The 17,829-nt window shown below is 45.0% G+C and overlaps 1 protein-coding gene across 1 annotated transcript in view; it reads right to left on the bottom strand.

Moving 5' to 3' along the window:
• adamts17 (ADAM metallopeptidase with thrombospondin type 1 motif, 17) overlaps positions 1-17,829 on the bottom strand; it is a 679,121-nt gene that overhangs the window by 334,474 nt on the left and 326,818 nt on the right. Inside the window, exon 9 of the mRNA XM_068017704.1 lies at positions 8,577-8,717. Within this exon, the coding sequence (XP_067873805.1) occupies positions 8,577-8,717 (141 nt within the window). The remainder of the gene's footprint in view (positions 1-8,576; positions 8,718-17,829) is intronic.

The following is a 17,829-nucleotide window of genomic DNA, read 5'->3' as shown; positions in this document are numbered from 1 at the left end:
ACTCCAGGCGTTGCTCCACAAACCACTGACCCCTCTAGGTGCTTGCCCATTGTCTCTCGAACCAAGGAGGCCAAAGAAGAAGATGATCCTACATTGCAAAGGACTGTGAAGAGAGAGACGAAATGTCTGTGCATTTCCCAGCAAGAAGCAAGAGCCAAGAGGTAAGTAGAGAAATACTGCTAAATACTATGTTTGAATGACTGAGTCACTGTCATGTGACAAGCCCCTCCCCGTCTGTGGTTTTCAAACTGGTCTTTTTCTCTGCAGCAGAGCAGAAGCAACTGGACTCTGACATCAGCAGACCCTAAACAGATGTCCCACTCTCTCTCTCTCTCTCCATTCCAACTTGAAAGCTTTCAAATCCTGCTTGTTGACTGACCACCTTCACACACTCTTGCTACAATCAGAAACCCCATTGGCGGAAATGACCCGCATTGCTATCTCCAAGGGACTCACCAAATCAGTCATCTACCTCTTCAAACTAAAAGCCTCAGGACCACTGAATTCAGCTAGAAGCAGCCAAATCACCAAACTTCACAGACTGTTTACCCTTTTTTATGGACTCTAACTCAACCAATCTACGTTTCCCCATTCTGTAACCTATTTGTGTGTGTGTGAGAGTGAAAGTTGGCGCGTTGATAATTATTTTTATTCATTTGGTTTAGGTACAATAAAGTTAACTCTTTCTTTGTTAACACAAGAAAACCTGTCCGATTGGTTGTCATGATCATAGCCCTACTGAATTGCCCAGTACATCCACTTTAAGAAAGAATTAAACCTGTTGTGGTCAAACAAGGAGAGGGAAAAGAGGGAAGTCCTTCGACCCCTCCTCACTTGACCATAACAAGTGTATTATTTTTATTTGATTGTTACCCACCACATAAGCTGTTTTATACTACTGTACGGACCAGGAAGTCATGCAAAATGGAAATAAAATCAAAATCAACAGCGGGATTTCAGCCCAGTGTATATTTCTGTGAATCTATTCCAAACCCTGAATCATTCCCAGCAGGCAATGTAGTGAACAACTGGAAAGGTTTTAGGACAATGTGGGGCAACTATGAATTTGCGTGATGAGTCATAGAATCAAAGAAACGTACAGCACAGAGGAGGCCATTCAACCCATTGCGCCTGTGCTGGATCTTCAAAGGCTCATGGTTAGTTCCACATCCCCTTTTTGTCCATAACCCTGTGAGTTTCTTGTTCTCAAGTTTCTGTTCAGCTCCCTTTTAAAATTATTTATGGAATCAGCTTCCACCTTTTCAGGTAGGTATTGGAAATACTTACAATTATTAGCTTGAGACAGATGAAGACAAGACCAATACAGGTTGTTCTTAGATGGAAACCATTTGTGTTGGGATAGCTAATGAAAGCTATGAATGTTATGACACCCGGTACCAAGATTCTGATGAAATAGTGGAGTCGTTTGCAGAGAATCAGCACACCATAGTTAGAACAACTAACTGTGAGTCTCCAGAAGAATGTCTAATAGTTATTGGGATGTAGAACTGTAGCAGATTGTTGCAAGAACCAACAACAACTTGTATTTATATAGAGAAGCAGAGTTAACGTTTCGGGTCCTTCTTCGGAGGGTCACTGACCCGAAACGTTAACTCTGCTTCTCTTTCCACAGATGCTGCCAGACCTGCTGAGTGATTCCAGCATTTCTTGTTTTTATTTCAGATTTCCAGCATCCGCAGTATTTTGCTTTTATTGTATTTATATAGCATCTTTAACATAATAAAAAGTCCCAAGGTGCTTCACAGAAGCACATCAAACAAATTTTGACACTGAGCCACCTAGGAGATATCAGGCAGGTGGGAAAAAGCTTGCTCAAAGAGGTAGGTTTCAAGGAGTGTCTTAAAAGAGGTGAGAGAGGAAGAGAGATGTAGGCAGGGAATTCCAGAGCTTAGGGCCTGGGCAACTGAAGGCACAGCCACCAATGTTGGAGCAATTAAAGTCCAGGGTGCTGAACAGGGCAGATTTGAAGGGAGGGTTTTCGGGTTGCATTGGGGATTTGTGGGGGTGAAGTCATGGAAGGATTTGAAATACAAGGTTGAGAATTTTTAAATCGAAGCGTTGCTTAACCGGGAGTCAGTGTAGGTCAGCAAGCACAGAGGTGATAGGTGAATGGGACTTGTTGCGATTTAGGACACGGGCAGCAGAGTTTTGGATGACCTCAAGTCTGCAAAGGGTAGAATGTGGGAGGCCAGCCAGGAGTACGTCGGAATAGTTTAGTTTAGAGGTAACAAAAGATTTGGATGAGCTGCAGATGAGCTGAGGCAGGAGCTGATTCGGGCAATGTTACGGAGTTATAAAAGGGTGGCCTTGTGGTCAGAAGCTCATCTTGGGAAAATTGATATCAAAACATGTAATTAACATATCTAAAGCTAGTGAATCGACAGAGAAGCAGCTGAAAATAAAAATAAGTGCCCTGTATGAAATTGTATATTCTGCAATGGTAAAGAGAATTCCAAAATCAGATTCTAGAAATTTTGGATAGCTCCTGAAATGGATTGGAAATACCATGGAAAACGTCACGCTAGAAAAGAGGAAGATGTCCTGCTGGGGTCGGAAGTGTAAACAACGGAACTGTTTGCAACTCGTGCACAATAATCCAGGTATTGAAATAAAGCCACAGAAGTGGCTACAAACTGTAGATAGACCAGTTGGTGATTCGAGCCGTGACCACATGCTCCTGCTGAATCTGTAGATGGTCAGATGTGTGCTAACCAATTCCAGGATAAATTGGCTGATTCAGGTGGGAATATTGACCCTGGAGCTCAGACAATCCAATTCATGGCCACCTGATTTACTATCAAGTTAATTTTATGATAGATAATGTTTTAGTTCAACTAACAAAATCAAAACTGTTCATTGTTGTTGCTGCAAAGTATGGGTTGGAATATGAACACATGAGAAATGATGGACTTGAAAAGAACCCCTGTCCCGCACAATTGTGATGCCTTATGATCACAATACAGACACTTGCCAACTCCACCTGGAACCATGTTATCTCCTTGGAGATAAAAGCTAGGTTAAAAACCCAGGCCAATTAGGGAGGAGAAAATCTGGAAAATTCCTCTCTGATCTCCTTAGGTGATTGAAACAAGATCAAGAGATCATTCTGCCCTGATTCCACAAGGTATGTTGTATTAGAGGAAGAATAAACTCTGTTGACTATGGTTTCTGCACCTTTTGGAAGTTACAGATGGCACAAGCCTTTCAGGAACTCAGCAGTCCCTTAAGAGTTTTAGAGTAGACTTCACAGGCCACAAATGTAGTCGCGGTGCAGAGGAAATAGTGTCAAGACACTGACGTCACTGGACATTGCAAGATCAGCAAAAGAGTATTTCTTATAATCCTCATATGTATGATATGTGAGGAACATACCATGGAAATGGCATGAATCTATTATCAGCAGATTATAAAGGGCTGCTGTTGTTTTCAAGACACCATTCCCTTTTTTGGAGGAGGAAAAGAATAAAAGTGTGATGATTGGAGAGACGGGCTGCAGCTTTATCAACCAGAAGATAGACTAGCTGCCAATATAGGGTTTTTGTGGAGAAGGTAGGGCTCCCAGCACTGGGCCAAAAAGGCCTTCTCTTGCCCCCGCCACCACGCCAGAATGATCCTCCGTCGTTTCGCAGCCGAAGCGTCCACACCAGGATGCTTGACTCTTTAAAGTCGGGGATCCTTCCTCCAAGAGCTGTCAGCCAATCACAGGGCTGGGGCACCACCCACCGCTGGTTGAATCCCAGCAGCAGCAGAAGAGGTCCTTAAGTGGCCATTAACAGACCACTTAAAGGCCTCAATTGGCCTCTGTGTGGGAAGGCCTATCCTGCCCCCAGTAAAATTGGCGATGGGGACAGCGACAGGCCCCCTGCCCCGCCACCTGTCACGATTCTATGCCCCCACCCCCCGCCTTCAACTCCGCCTCAGGAGGGACCATAAAATCCAGCCCATAGAAAATTACCAGCAGTTTTTTATACTACACTAAGGTGCAGAAGTGCAGCAGACCTAAAAGGAAATCGTTGAGTCCCAAAGAAAATGCAATTTTGTTAAAAGGGAACAAACGGCAGGAGATGTAATGAAAGAGAGACAATAATAAAATGTTTCTGTACTGATAATAGTGCAAGGAGGGTGCAGAACAAACATAGAACCTGCATTTATATAACATATTTTCAGGATGCCCCAAAGTCCTTTCCAGCCAATGAAGTATTTTTAAAATGTAGTCAGTGTTGTAACAGAGGAAATGCAGAAGCCAATTTGCACACAGCAAGTTCCAACATAGAGCAATGTGATAATAGCCAGACAATCTGTTTTAGTGATGTTAGTTGTGAGATAAATATTGACCAGGACACCAGAGGGAACGCTGCCAAACATCTAGAGAAGATTGTCATGGAAGCCTTTACGTCCCTGAGAGAGCAGGCAGAGTTTCGGTTTAATGTCTCATCCGAGAAAAGGCACCTCAGACAGTGCAGCATTCCCTCAATACTGCACTGGAGTCTAGGAACAGAATTGAAACATAAGTTGGAGGAAAAGTGTAAGATAATTGGAATAACAGAAAGAGACACCCAGTTATATCAGGACAATGAGTGACAGATTGCAATTCCGGAATATGGGGTTTACAAAAAGGATGAGCGCAAGAAAGCAGGTGGAGGAGTGACAGGAGGGATAAATGAAAAAACTGATCCACTGAAAGAGGAGAGGGCTCAGGCCGAGGGCAGGATCCATGCAGGAGGGAGTGTCTGGGTGGAAGGGAGGGTCCAGGCAGAGGGGAGGGCAACCAGGGATTATTCTTACAGATCAAGACCCTGCAAAAAGGCCAGAGCATCAATCATGGGGGAGGGGATGTCTATTACCCAGGTACTGAATGGGAATAAAGCAAACTAGAACATAAGATCATAAGAAATAGGAGCAGACACTGAGCCACAAAAGGATATTAGGTCAGTTGAACAAAAGCTTAGTCAAAAAGGTAGGTTTTAAGGTGTGACTTAAAGGAGAAGAGAGAGGTGAAGAGGTGGAGAGATTTAGGGAGGGAATTCCAGAGTTTAGGACCCAGACAGCTGAAGGCATGGTCATCAATGGCAGTGATAAAATCAGGGATGTGCAGGAGGTCAGAATTGAAGAGGCACAGAGATCTCAGAGAGTTGTAGGATTGGAGGAGGCATAAAAACAAGGATAAGCATTTTAAAGTCACGGCCATGCCAGCCTGGGAGCCAATGTAGGTCAGTGACCATTGGGGTGATAGGTGAATGGGACTTGTATGGGTTGGGATATGAGCAGCAGAGTTTTGGAGCAGCCAAGTTTATGGAGTGTGCCCAGCCAGGATTGTATTGGAATAGTCAATTCTTGAGGTAACAAAGACATGGGTGAAGGTTTCAGCAGATGAGCTGAGGAATGGGCAGAGATGAGCGATGTTACAGACGGGAAGTAGATGGTAATGCTGCTGGAAGCTCATCTCCTTCTTCAATTTTGCTAACAAGTCCTTAAGACACTCCTTAAAACCTACCTCTTTGACCAAGCTTTTGGTCAACTGTCTTAGTATCTCCTTGTGTGGCTTGGTGTCAAATTTTGTTTGAAAATCGCTCCTGTGAAGTGTTTTGGAAATTTTGCTATGTTAAAGGTGCTATATGAATGCGAGCTGTTGTTGCTTTCTTTGTTTTTGGTTTGGAGAAGGAACTAGATATTATGCTGATAACAATTGATAGCTATGATACAAGTTCAATTCACAAAGCACCTGGTCCAGACAGTTTTAAGCCAGCATCTTAAAAGAGAATGGGACCGAAATTAATGAAGTTTTAACAGACATTTTTATAAGTTCAAAAAATTCAGGATGAGTTTCCTGAGCACTTAATGTAGCTAATAGGAAAAGATCAGGAGATAGTCCTAGAAACTATAGACTGATAGCATCTTTCGTAGGAAAGGTTTCTAAACTAAAGGTGAGAAATATACTGGTGGAGATTCACAAAAGCAAAAGTAATTTACTAAAGAACTGACAACATGGATTCAGGAAAGGGATGCAATGTTTAATAAATCTGCAAAGTTCTACAAAGATATTACTAATAGAATGGATGGAAGAAATGCAGTTCAGATCATACACATGGATTGTCAGAAAGCTTTAGATAAAGCTCTGCTTCAGTAATTAATGCCTCAGGTAAGGATCGGCAGATTGGAAGCGAATTTTGTCTTTACATAAATATTTCTCTTAAAAACAGGTTAGAGAGGGCAGGTATAAATGGTGACTTTTCACACTTGCAAGATGATATGAGAGGACATCTTTGGGCAATCCTGCAAATCTCAGCATTTTTAATATATATTATGATTTGGACAAGTGTATCATAAGCAAAACTTCAAAAGTAAGTAATGAGATTCACTGCAACCCAGGTCAGAGAATGTGGTTACTGGTGGCAGATGTAGTTCAATGTAGTTAATGGCAATATAATTATTACAGGAGCACTGTCAAAGGAATATTGTGATCAGGAAACAGATCCTGGGTTATAGCAAGTAAATCAATGAAACTGTCAACATTGTGCTTGTGTGCTGAAAAAAAGCAAATCTGGAGAAATATACCTGTCCCACTCGCCCGCAGAGTATCAGTTGACAGGAGCATAGGTCAGAGAGAGACAGAGAGAGAGAGACAGAGAGGAACAATACCGCAGAGCTCCTTTCAGGAAAGGCTCTCCAGTTCAAATGCAGGATCAGGAATTTACGTTATTAACTGCCATGCAAAATCACAAGGGTACAAGACAATTCAAATACCAGTATAAGGCATGGCTCACATCCTACCTGAAACACAGTACGCTGTTCTGGTCACCTTATCATAGGTCAACAATGATGATTCAAGGAATTAGGAATTTTATTAATGAGTTAAGTTTGTAGAATTTGGTCTTGTTTTCTTCAAAATAGGAAACTGCAAAGTGACCAAACTGAATGCTGTGAGATTATGAAGAAAAGCAACAAAGTTGAACCAGGTAAATCGCTCACTACAGTGTGGGTTCAAATCTCAGAGGACATTTGTCAAAAATGAGGAAGTCAGAGCAAGAAGGGAAGTGGGATCAAACTTTTTTCACACAAAGGGCACCAGAATGATGGGATAATTTGCCAGGGAAGACCACCAAAAGTGGGCAATGTAAATAGATTGAACAGACAATTAGATCCATTTCTGGGAAGAGAAGGGTTTGAGGGATGTAGTGGGAAGATGACTGGGTGGAACTGATCTATCAAGGACTCTTGGACCTAACATATTTCCCCTGTCCTCATAAGTTCTTATATCCTGTTTAAAATGCACACTGAAGCTAGGAATGTCAACAGAGTAAGTTTAACACAAGAGATCAGGATTGAACAGAAGTCTGTGTGTTAATAGCTGTCCTGCACCCATTGAGTGAAATATAGTGAAAAATCACTGAGACAGTGGATAACAATGAACAATCTGCTAAAAATAGCTGCAGGGCAGGCTTTCCAAAACAGTGAGCAATTGGTAGTAGCTTGTTGGAAAATTCACTTTGACATTTTCCTGTGTAGAAGTTCATTTTTGTCAGACACTAGCTGCTGGAGTACAGTTCTACATACTATTGAAGATACCTAGAAACTGCAATTCCCTGGCGAAGCCATCATCTCTATTAGCTCTTGCACCAGCCAACTGATATCCCGAAGACTCCGCTGCTGATCTGGGTGTAGTGCATGTTTATGAATCTGTGCTCAAAATGGGTGATATGAACAGAGCAGGTGTGGCTAGTTTGAGAGAAACCTCTGCTGGTACCGGCAGTGTTTATCTTAAAAGGGGTCCTCCCCAAATTCCTGACTGTGCCAATCCAGAATCAGTCATTTACTATGAATTATCGAGATGTGTTAAATAGGATCAATTGACAGAAATAATACCATGCTAGCCCCACCCTATCCAGCACTGTGTAAAGTTACAAGCCTGCCTTATTCTGTGCATGACTCTTATTTCTGGTTACACTTTTAAGGAGGAATTCATGATAACTACAAATGAATTTTAGTCTGAAGTACCTACAATTTCCGATTTATATAGACTGTGACGTTTGTACTGGGTTTGTCTGATTAAAAAGTTAGAAGTAAAGGTGATTTTAGCTGTCCCACTGTATTCACAAACATCACAGAAACAGGAGCAGGCCATTCATCCCCTCGGGCCTGTACCACCATTCAATTAAATCATGGCTGATCTGTGTCTCAACTCCATTTACTCAATTTTTCTCCATAGCCTCAGATAGGCTTAACCCCCCAAAAAAAACAATCGATCTCAGCCTTGGAGTGCCAGTTGGAGGTAGAGATACTATACTGTAACGCTGATTCCTTGGGCTGCATTCCCATCGAGAGAGGCTCCACACTAGAAACACGGGGTCAGTGAGCTTACCTAATGGTGCCCTGTGAGGATTGAAGTATCTTAGTTGTCCCATTGCAGTCGTAGAAAACTCCAGGAAGGTGGTGATGTTATTAGGTTTATGAAGGCAGTGAACACCTAGCCAGACCAGACTGTATTTAATGAGGTCTTATATTAGGAAATATTCTGTTGTGAAAAAGTTGCCATTTAAAAGAAGTGTAAGTCTTACCTCAGGAAATTCTCCAGGTCGTCATGGCTACACGCAGACCAGGACAGATCACTTGGATTCTTTCCCTTGACCCATTCTCCAGACATGATGTGGAAGTGTTCGGCACACGAGGAATGATCAGCATCGTGGTTCATCCCCATGCTGTCCGAGAGAGAACGGGAATGAGGGAGTGAGTAAGGAGAGAAAGGGGGAAGAGCAGGAGAAAGGTGGGGGGGGTGTGGAGAGAGAGAGCGGGAAAGAGAGAAGGGGGGGGGGAGAGAGAGGGGGAGAGAGGGGTGGGGGAGAGAGGGGTGGGGGAGAGAGGGGTGGGGGAGAGAGGGGTGGGGGAGAGAGGGGTGGGGGAGAGAGGGGTGGGGGAGAGAGGGGTGGAGATGGGGGATGGTGGAGATGGGGGATGGTGGAGATGGGGGATGGTGGAGATGGGGGATGGTGGAGATGGGGGATGGTGGAGATGGGGGATGGTGGAGATGGGGGATGGTGGAGATGGGGGATGGTGGAGATGGGGGATGGTGGAGATGGGGGATGGTGGAGATGGGGGATGGTGGAGATGGGGGATGGTGGAGATGGGGGATGGTGGAGATGGGGGATGGTGGAGATGGGGGATGGTGGAGATGGGGGATGGTGGAGATGGGGGATGGTGGAGATGGGGGATGGTGGAGATGGGGGATGGTGGAGATGGGGGAGAGGGATAGAAGGGTAAGAGAAGGGTGGAGAGAGGGGTGAGAGAGAGAGAGAGCGGGAAAGGGGGGAGAGGTGGGAGAGAGAGCAGGCGAGAGGAGGGCGGAGAGAGCGAGGAGGGGGGAAGAGAGAGGAGAGGAAGAGAGAAAGTGAAGGGAGAGAGCAGGAGGGGGACAGAGAGCGAGAATGAGAGAAGGGGGCAGGGATGAGAGAGAGCACATGAGGGGAGGGGGTGAGAGAGGGAGAGGAGGCGAGATGGAGGGAGTGAGAAGGAGAGAGAAGGTGAGAAGGAGAGAGAGGGAGAGTATGAGTAAGGGAGCAAAACTCGCAACAACTTGTCCAAATCACTCAACTGACAGCTGTGCCAATTACAAACTGCTGTTACTTTTCCTGCACCTATCATTACAAAGTCTGAACTGTAATTACCGCCTGATTTACTGTAGAACATCTGTAAAGTGCTAGCCGGTAAATCTGGGAAACATCTGCTTTAAATTACAATGTGTAACAGAAACACAAACTTATCTGCGGCTCTGGTTCCCACATGAATGTGTGCGCTGAGGAGCTCCTGTTGTGATTATGGCATTCTATTTCATTTCTGACATCAAGAGCTTCCTTGGCTCCGATGACACGGACACATTTGGAGACAGATGAAGTTTTGGTTTCCTCACCTCAAGGGGCTGATGCCCAATCCAGCAGCTCAGCTGAGAACTGATGAGGTTCATTGTATAGTGACTGGAGTGGCAAATCTGCTGTGGGCAGCAAGGAGCTGGCAGTATGGAGGAAGGAAGTTAACCAGTACACTGAGCGTTGGTATTCTGTTCTTTACCCCTGCCTCAAATGAAGCATCTAGTGATTACTCAGGGACCAACATAGCCACTGACTGACAGAACTCACCTATACTGAAGCAGGAAATAGCTCTTATAAAACAGAAGCAAGAAAATAAATGAGATGTGGTGAGAAATATCCATCAGTGAGAACAGAACATCTCTATTTTCACTTTGCAACTTGAATTACACTAACTTGTATAACTTAACCCTTGACAAACCATTTTTAACACAATCAGAAAATGGGACAGAGTCCAGCCCTGCCAGTATTCTGCTCCGTTTTCCATTTTCTGATATGGGGAGCCATGGGTGCTTGTCTGCCTACTCCCCTATGCCAAACGGGCTCACCCAGGGAAGTTTAAAGGATTTCTATTCTTTACACACTCAAATGGCCACAGCTGAATCCACATCCACTTAACCTAGTGTGCATCCTGCTGAGGGTCCAGGAAATGCCCCGACACCTGGACACCCAAAGATAGTTGATCCCAGAAAGCATCCACCAACAAGAAGGTGTCTGTGATGGAAACCACACCTGCCAAAATGAGACATATTAATTTCATCATATGGAACATTATTTTTGAACTGTTACTGGACTTGAAATAACTTGTTTAAAAAGACCACAACAGTGGCTGAAAACATGGCTGCACATTTTAATTCTAAAAGATAGCTGCATGAAGAAGACAATGGGAGTACTCCCTGATTCAATCAGCTAGATGGGTTTTGTCAAGAGTGATGATCAAGAGACACTGAGAGTATTGAGCCAGCATTCCACTACCCCCCACCCCACCACTGAGTGTGTCTGGTAAGCTTGGAGGAATCCATAAATCTCGCAGGCGAGGCTGCTCCACACAAGGAGCTAATCACATGACTAACCTGCTGGCCAATCTGGGGTTTTTTGAATTGTGCCTGGCACAGAACAGTTTTGGAAGAAACTGCAACTGAACTTCAAGAAGAGAGCATCTCTCTCTCTCTGTCGCACGCAATGTTCCAGGGGCCCAAGGAAGTAACTTAAACCTCAAAACAGAAGACAAGCGAAACAAGTTTGAAAGTGTGCACTGGGCCCCAATGAGAACTGAAAGACTTAACTGCAATCAAAGACTTTACATCCAACCCAGAATCAGTAACTGAATTCCATCTATTACTTAAAACCTTTCCCCTTTGATTTTTTTCTCCTTTTCTGTCTCTATTTGCATGTGTATTATCGCATATGTATTTTTAGTAGTTTTAACTGAATTAGAGTTTTAAGTTTAATAAACTTACACCTTTCTTGTTTAAATCTGGGAAAACCTTTCTGGTTGATATCTTTGCCATTACAATTAGAGAGCAGTGAGCAAGGACTCACTGAGGGGAAGCCAAAAACACGGTGTTTTAAAAGTTAAACCCTATTATGGCCAAACCAGGAAAAGGCTGAGAGGGGAGCCCTAGACCCCTTCCTCACCTGGTCATAACAGTGTCCCACAGCTGAAGATCGAGAAAAAAAGCTCACTCTACTGAATCCTTCCAGGACCTTCTCCGCTCAGTCAAAATCACATACAGCCACTCCAATATTCCAGGCAATGTGACCACCCTAAGCATACAGATGGTGCTGTCCCTGCAATCTGGGCATGGGATCTGTATGTGTACCTTTAAGTGGTGGGAGATACCCTCTGAACCACCTTCAGTGATGGAGCAGGGACCCCAGGATTTCTTGCCCTTCATATCCTCTCCCATTCCCCTGTTAGACGTTTCCTGCAGCCTCTACAGGGCAAGATGGAATGAGACACTGAATTCTCCATGGCAAAGGTTAACACAGCAAAGGATTGACTAAGATTACAGAGGAGGTTTACGAGAACGTTGCCAGGGCTTGAAAGTTGTAGGTATGAGGAAAGATTGGATAGTCTAGGGCTGTTTTCCTTAGAACAGAGGAGGCTGAGGGGTGACTTAATTGAGGTATACAGCATTATGAGCGGTCTAGATAGAGTTTACAGGAAGGACCCGCTTCCCCTAGCAGAGAGGACAATTACCAGGGGACACAGATTTAAGGTGATGGGTAAAAGGATTAGAGGGGACATGAGGAAAAACTTTTTCATTCAGAGGGTGATGGGTGTCTGGAATTCACTGCCCAGATCGGTGGTGGAGGCAGAAACCCTCAACTCATTTAAAAGGTACCTGGACCTGCACCTGAAGTGCTGTAACCTGCAAGGCTACGGACCAGGTGCTGGAAGGTGGATTAGATCAGGCAGCTAGTTTTATTTGGTCAGCGTAGACACGATGGGCTCCTTCTGTGCCGTAGCTTTTCTATGGTTCTAGGAAAATCACACCATTAAAAACAGTCATTCTCTCCATGTTCCTGTCTCTTCACTGCCTGCCTGTGCTGCAGCACATGGTGGGAGCTTACCAGCCTGGCCAATTACTAGAAAATCTCAGCCTTACTACCAAAGCAAATATTTGCATTCAAAAAATAAAAACAAATAAAAACAGATTCCCAGTAGTTACTTCACACAGGCATCTTACAACTAAAGAAAGATTTTCATCACATCACAATGGGCTGGATTCGAGTTGAAGTACCAAAGTTTCAACAGCTGTTCCCTGAGGTACGATGCATGCAGATCCTTTTGAGGCAAGGCTTATGTTTGACATTTCCTCAATAGGACGTCATACACTCAAAATAATTGATATTTAGAGCAAGATTAACAATGTGTAAGTGTAAGCACTTAATCCAGGCTGACACCTCAGGGCAGCACTGCGCACTGAGGAACTGCTGCATTGTCAGAGGTGTCAACCTTCAGATCAGACACTAATCAAGGTTCCATCTGCGTGTTTGAGGAGACACTGAAAATCCCATGGTGCTATTTCAAGAATGGGGAGAATTTTCAATGGTCTAGTAAGCCCCTTCCTCTACTATTACCACAAGAAGCCCATTAAATGGCCATTCGTCTCACTGCAGTTTGGGATGTTTCTGGCACAGAATGGGGGCCATGTTTCCCTATAAACATTACTTCAAAGTATTTCAATCTCAGATTATTGGATAATAGTGTGCCACATGAATAATACTGAAAAGAACATTCTTGTCTATCCGCCCAACGAACAATCTAGCACTCTAACAAGAATTCTCACAGGAACACTGATTGGCAAGAAATACGCATCGTTCTTATTTTTATTGTTTCATTATCGACTCTAAGTCCACTTTTATTGTGGAATCTGCCTTTGAAAGCACTCAGACCCTGCGGCCAATGGTAACACAGCAGCACCGCCATGGTGGAGGTGGGTGTAATTATAGGTGAGAGGCAGGTTCCGCTGTGGGACTAGGAAATTATAATGGAAAAGATGAGAGGAAGTTCTGCAAATGTAAAACACAGCTTAGCTCTTTGTATTACATACATTCGTGATAAAAAAATTTTGGTTAATCCTAAAGTTTGAAATCCTTTTTACTATTTAATAGTTCCGTGTATGTATAAGTAGTCTTTTCACAGAATGATACAGCATTGAAAAAGGACACTTGGCTGATCAGGCAAGCATAGTCCATGATTTCCAACATCAGATGTCTGTTCATCCTTGCCTGATTATCCCCTGGCCACTGGCAGCACTTCACCGGAAAACAAATCAATCCCTGTGCCAGAGATCAGCTAATATGTTTATTCTCATCCAGACCCTTCCACCAACGAATGGTGACGTCACTAGTTGGTTTCTGGCACGAGATTCAGTGAAGCATGGTGTGGTGAATGTTACAGATTGGGGTTCCTGGTGCAGAACCTCACCTGATGAAGACAGAACAGACAATCGGGGTCAGAGGTCAGTATATCTGAACCCCAACCTCCAGCCTTCCCCAAGTCCTGGCATTCCTGATCCTCAGCCTTCTCAAATCCCAGCCTCTGGGCAGGCTTCTCCGATCCTTAACCATCCCTGATTGCCAGGCATCCCGGGCCAAGATTCTCTGACTCCCAGCTATACCTGACCTGCAGTTTTCCCTGATCCCCAGCTATCCCCGATCTGCAGGCGTCCATAATTCCTATTTGGGAAAAAGGGCAAAATTAGAAAGGGTGTAAATCAGACACCATTACCTCCGTGCCTGATCGTGTGGAACCCCCTCCCAGCGAGGTTGGTCTGTGCTAGTAGGGCTAACTTGTAAAATTTACTCTAGTAAATCAGTGGAATTTTGAATTTTTAAAACTTGTAGCAAAAATTGAATTGTGTTTTTTTTAAAGTAAAAGAATAATAAACAGCACAGATTGCAGCTTAAATAGGATGTCCAGAAAAGATACTTTGTAAAAAAAAAAATGTCCCATTGTCATGAAATTGAGTACACTGATGCTGAGAATGAGGATGCAAGGGACAACCCCTGTAGAATAATGAGCTTAAGGTAGCAGGCAACACTGCATGGAAAATGTGAAGTGAAATAATCAGGTATATTTGTCAATCCTGAACTCCCAGCTGCCCCTGATGGGAGTGCAGGTCGGAGGTCAGGTTACCACAATGATTAACTTGCATTTATAATTCATTCCGGTCTTGCCTTCAAGATGGCCCAAGGATCTCGGAGGCAATGAAGTACTTTCGAAGTGCAGACAATGTTGTGTAAACAAACACAGCAACAAATTCGTACACAGCAAGGTCCGACAAAGAGCAATGAGATCAATGACCAGTTAATATGTTTTTGGTGGAGTTCAGTGAGGGATAAGTGTTCTTCAGATAGTGCCATGGTATCTTTCACAACTACTTCAACAGGCAGACAGAACCCAAGTGCAAACCTAGCTGAAAAACAGCACCTCCAACAGTGTGTCACTAAACAGCCAGTCTAGAATACCGGAGTGCAGCTGAAACCCACATATAGGTGAGGAGTGCTGCACCTGGGCCAAGCTGCTTTGTCACATCAGCTACTACTTTTTGCAAAGAGCAGATTACAATACTCCATTGACATTTTATACTCCTGTATGCATAGTCAGTGTGGCAGGGCTCAGATTTGTGCTTGGAGATTGTCAATGATCTGATGCCATTATTTTGTTGGGTTCAGTGACACTACCTGTGCTGGTGTGGTAACTTTGAACATACTAACACTTATCAAGGAGTGACAAAGAATGCAACTGAGCCCCTCTTCATTTACATTCCAATCTTGATAACATTACTGAGGCAACAAGCAGACCTTGCTGAGGAACCATCAGATGTAAGGGAAAAATCAGCGGGCGTAGTCACATTTGGTGGTTCCTGCTGCCTCCTGATGATTGGTCACAGGGGCCTCACTGGGGCCCTGCTAACAGGTCATGCACCTACATTCTAATTTTCAGAAGTGTCAGGCCAGAGATAAATGGCAGGATTTTGCCTCCTGGGTCGGGAAACCAACATCAGGAATGTTTCCGGGTCCTGACCCCATCCGGGGGAGGTGGGGGGGGGGGGTGCTGGGATGAGGAAATAGTCTGATTTTCGCAGAGGCGGGCCGCTAATTGGCTGGAGGGTGGATTGGGTGGCCAATTAGTGGCCGTGGGTGCAGGATGGAGGCGGGACTGCTGAATTGCAGGCCCAATTTAAAGGCACGACGGCAGCCATGACTGTCACAGCTATTTGAATGAAGAAATGCAAGAACTAGGGAAACAGGAGGAGAAGTAGAGGTCTGGCACCAGGGCAGGGATGCCTGTCACATCCCTGATGCTGACCTTTTTTTTTAAAATAGAGATACAGCACTGAAACAGGCCCTTCGGCCCACTGAGTCTGTGCCGACCAACAGCCACCCATTTATACTAACCCTACAGTAATCCCCGACCTTGAGCTCTTCCTGGAGGCTGTGAGGAGGCCATCTTTCTAGAGGGTGGAAGGAGAAGGCCACCCAGCCAAACAAAGCAGGCATGGATCGAGGTAGCTAAAACCGCCAGCAAACACCAGCTGAGGGTTCATGCTACTTCTAAACACGGGAGAGATGAATGCCCAGAGTATTTACTGACCCCTCAGCAAGGCTCAGAGCCCGAGTGCTGTTGAGGATTTGGAAGCACTGATACATGCAGCTTCTTATGTATATGAGCCACTGGCAGTGGTCAGAGAGGCCAGCAGGGCCTTATCTCTCTACGTCCTTGCAGGAGAAAAGGTCACATAACCTTGCTAGACCACACTTAGTTCTGGTCGCCATATTATAAAAAGGGTATAGAGACACTAGAGAGGATGCAGAGAAGATTTACTATGATGATACCAGAAATGCGAGAGTATACATATCAGGAAAGGATGAACAGGCTGGGTCTCTTTTCTCTTGATAAAATGAATGCTAAGGGGTGACCTAATAGAGGTCATGAAAATTATGAAAGGTTTTGATGAAGTGGATACAGAGAGAATGTTTCCACTTGAGGGGAAGAGCAGAACTAGAAGCATCAATATAAAATAGTCACCAAGAAATCCAATAGGGAATTCAGAAGAAACATTTTTATCCAAAGATTGGTGAAAATGTGGAGCTCGCTACCACAGGGAGTAGTTGAAGTGAATGGTATAGATGCATTTAAGGGGAAGCTAGATAAGCATATCAGGGAGAAGGGAATAGAGGGTTACAATGATATATTTAGGTTATGAAAGATGGGAAGAGGCTCGAGTGCAGCATAAACGCTGGCATGGACTGGTTGGGCCGAATGGCCTGTTTCAGTGCTGTATAAGCGATGTTATAAGGGCTCAAACTGGAGGAGTGCCCCAGGCTGCCACGGGTCACGGCCATGGAGGAGGGAGCCATGGAAATTGCCAGAATGACCATTCAGGACACAGTTGGGGAAGGAGAGATGGGCATACCTGAAGGAGAGGGTGAACAGATATTGCAATCTGTAGATGAAGGGAGTGGAGTGGATTCCTAACCATCTGACAGTATGCCAAAGACGCAGCTGCCTTGGGACGCCTCACACAACACAGGCTTCTGCTGTCAAAGGCTAGTTCTCATGATCTCCTTCTTGGGTCTCTCCTAAGTTCTGTTGTGGAGGGAGAGCACCTGAGTGCTGGCATGGCACTGGGGCCATCACAGGAACCTGAGACAGCAAAGCCAGTACTGTCACATCCTACAAGCACACTCTCCATCAGTGTAGATATACTCACATTGCTGGGTCCTCACGCACAGTTAGGTAAGGTGGCACTGGGTGAACAGCCCAAATGAGCAGCAGGAGGTGACAGAGCCAGAGGCAGCTGTGGGCAATCCCCCTCAGAGGATGGAGGACAGACACAGCCGTGTTCATCTGGGCACAGATGCAGGGCCTCGGGAGTCACAGGAAAGGAGGCTCTATTTTGACCAGCAGCAACAGATGTGCTTCCATAGGTCAGAGTTCCCTGAGGCAGTGTCGGGTCATGGGCTGAGAATGGAGGAGTCCATTCAGCTCATGTGCACCACCATGGCTCAGGGCTTGGAATGCATGAGCTCCTCCATTGAGAGAGCGGCCAACCTCATGGATAGCCATATGCTGCAGCACTCGGAGTGCATGCAGAAACTGCACACTGACGTTCACAGAATGCATACCACACTCTGTAGCATGGACATGTCAGTGGTGTTGGCGGTCCACAGATGTTTGGAGTGGATGCCAGTTACACCACAGCTGATGGGCCCCTCCACCCATCCAGAGGACCATACAAGGGCTGAGGCAGTAGCCAATGAGGATGAGGAAACCACCCTTCGAGGGGCATTATCATCATTGGCCTCTTAGGCCCCTCTGACTCAGGGACTATCTATGCAACATTGACGTAGGTGCAGCAGCCTCTGGAGGTGTCCCCCCGGCACCTCCACAATGAGGGCAATCACCATGCCACGTGCTTCTCAGCTTCAAGCT

Source organism: Heterodontus francisci, chromosome 38 (genome assembly GCF_036365525.1).
Source record: "Heterodontus francisci isolate sHetFra1 chromosome 38, sHetFra1.hap1, whole genome shotgun sequence".
Classification (NCBI taxonomy): Eukaryota; Metazoa; Chordata; class Chondrichthyes; order Heterodontiformes; family Heterodontidae; genus Heterodontus; species Heterodontus francisci.
Note: the sequence above shows the minus strand (reverse complement) of the source record. Positions and strands in the feature narration are given on the sequence as shown.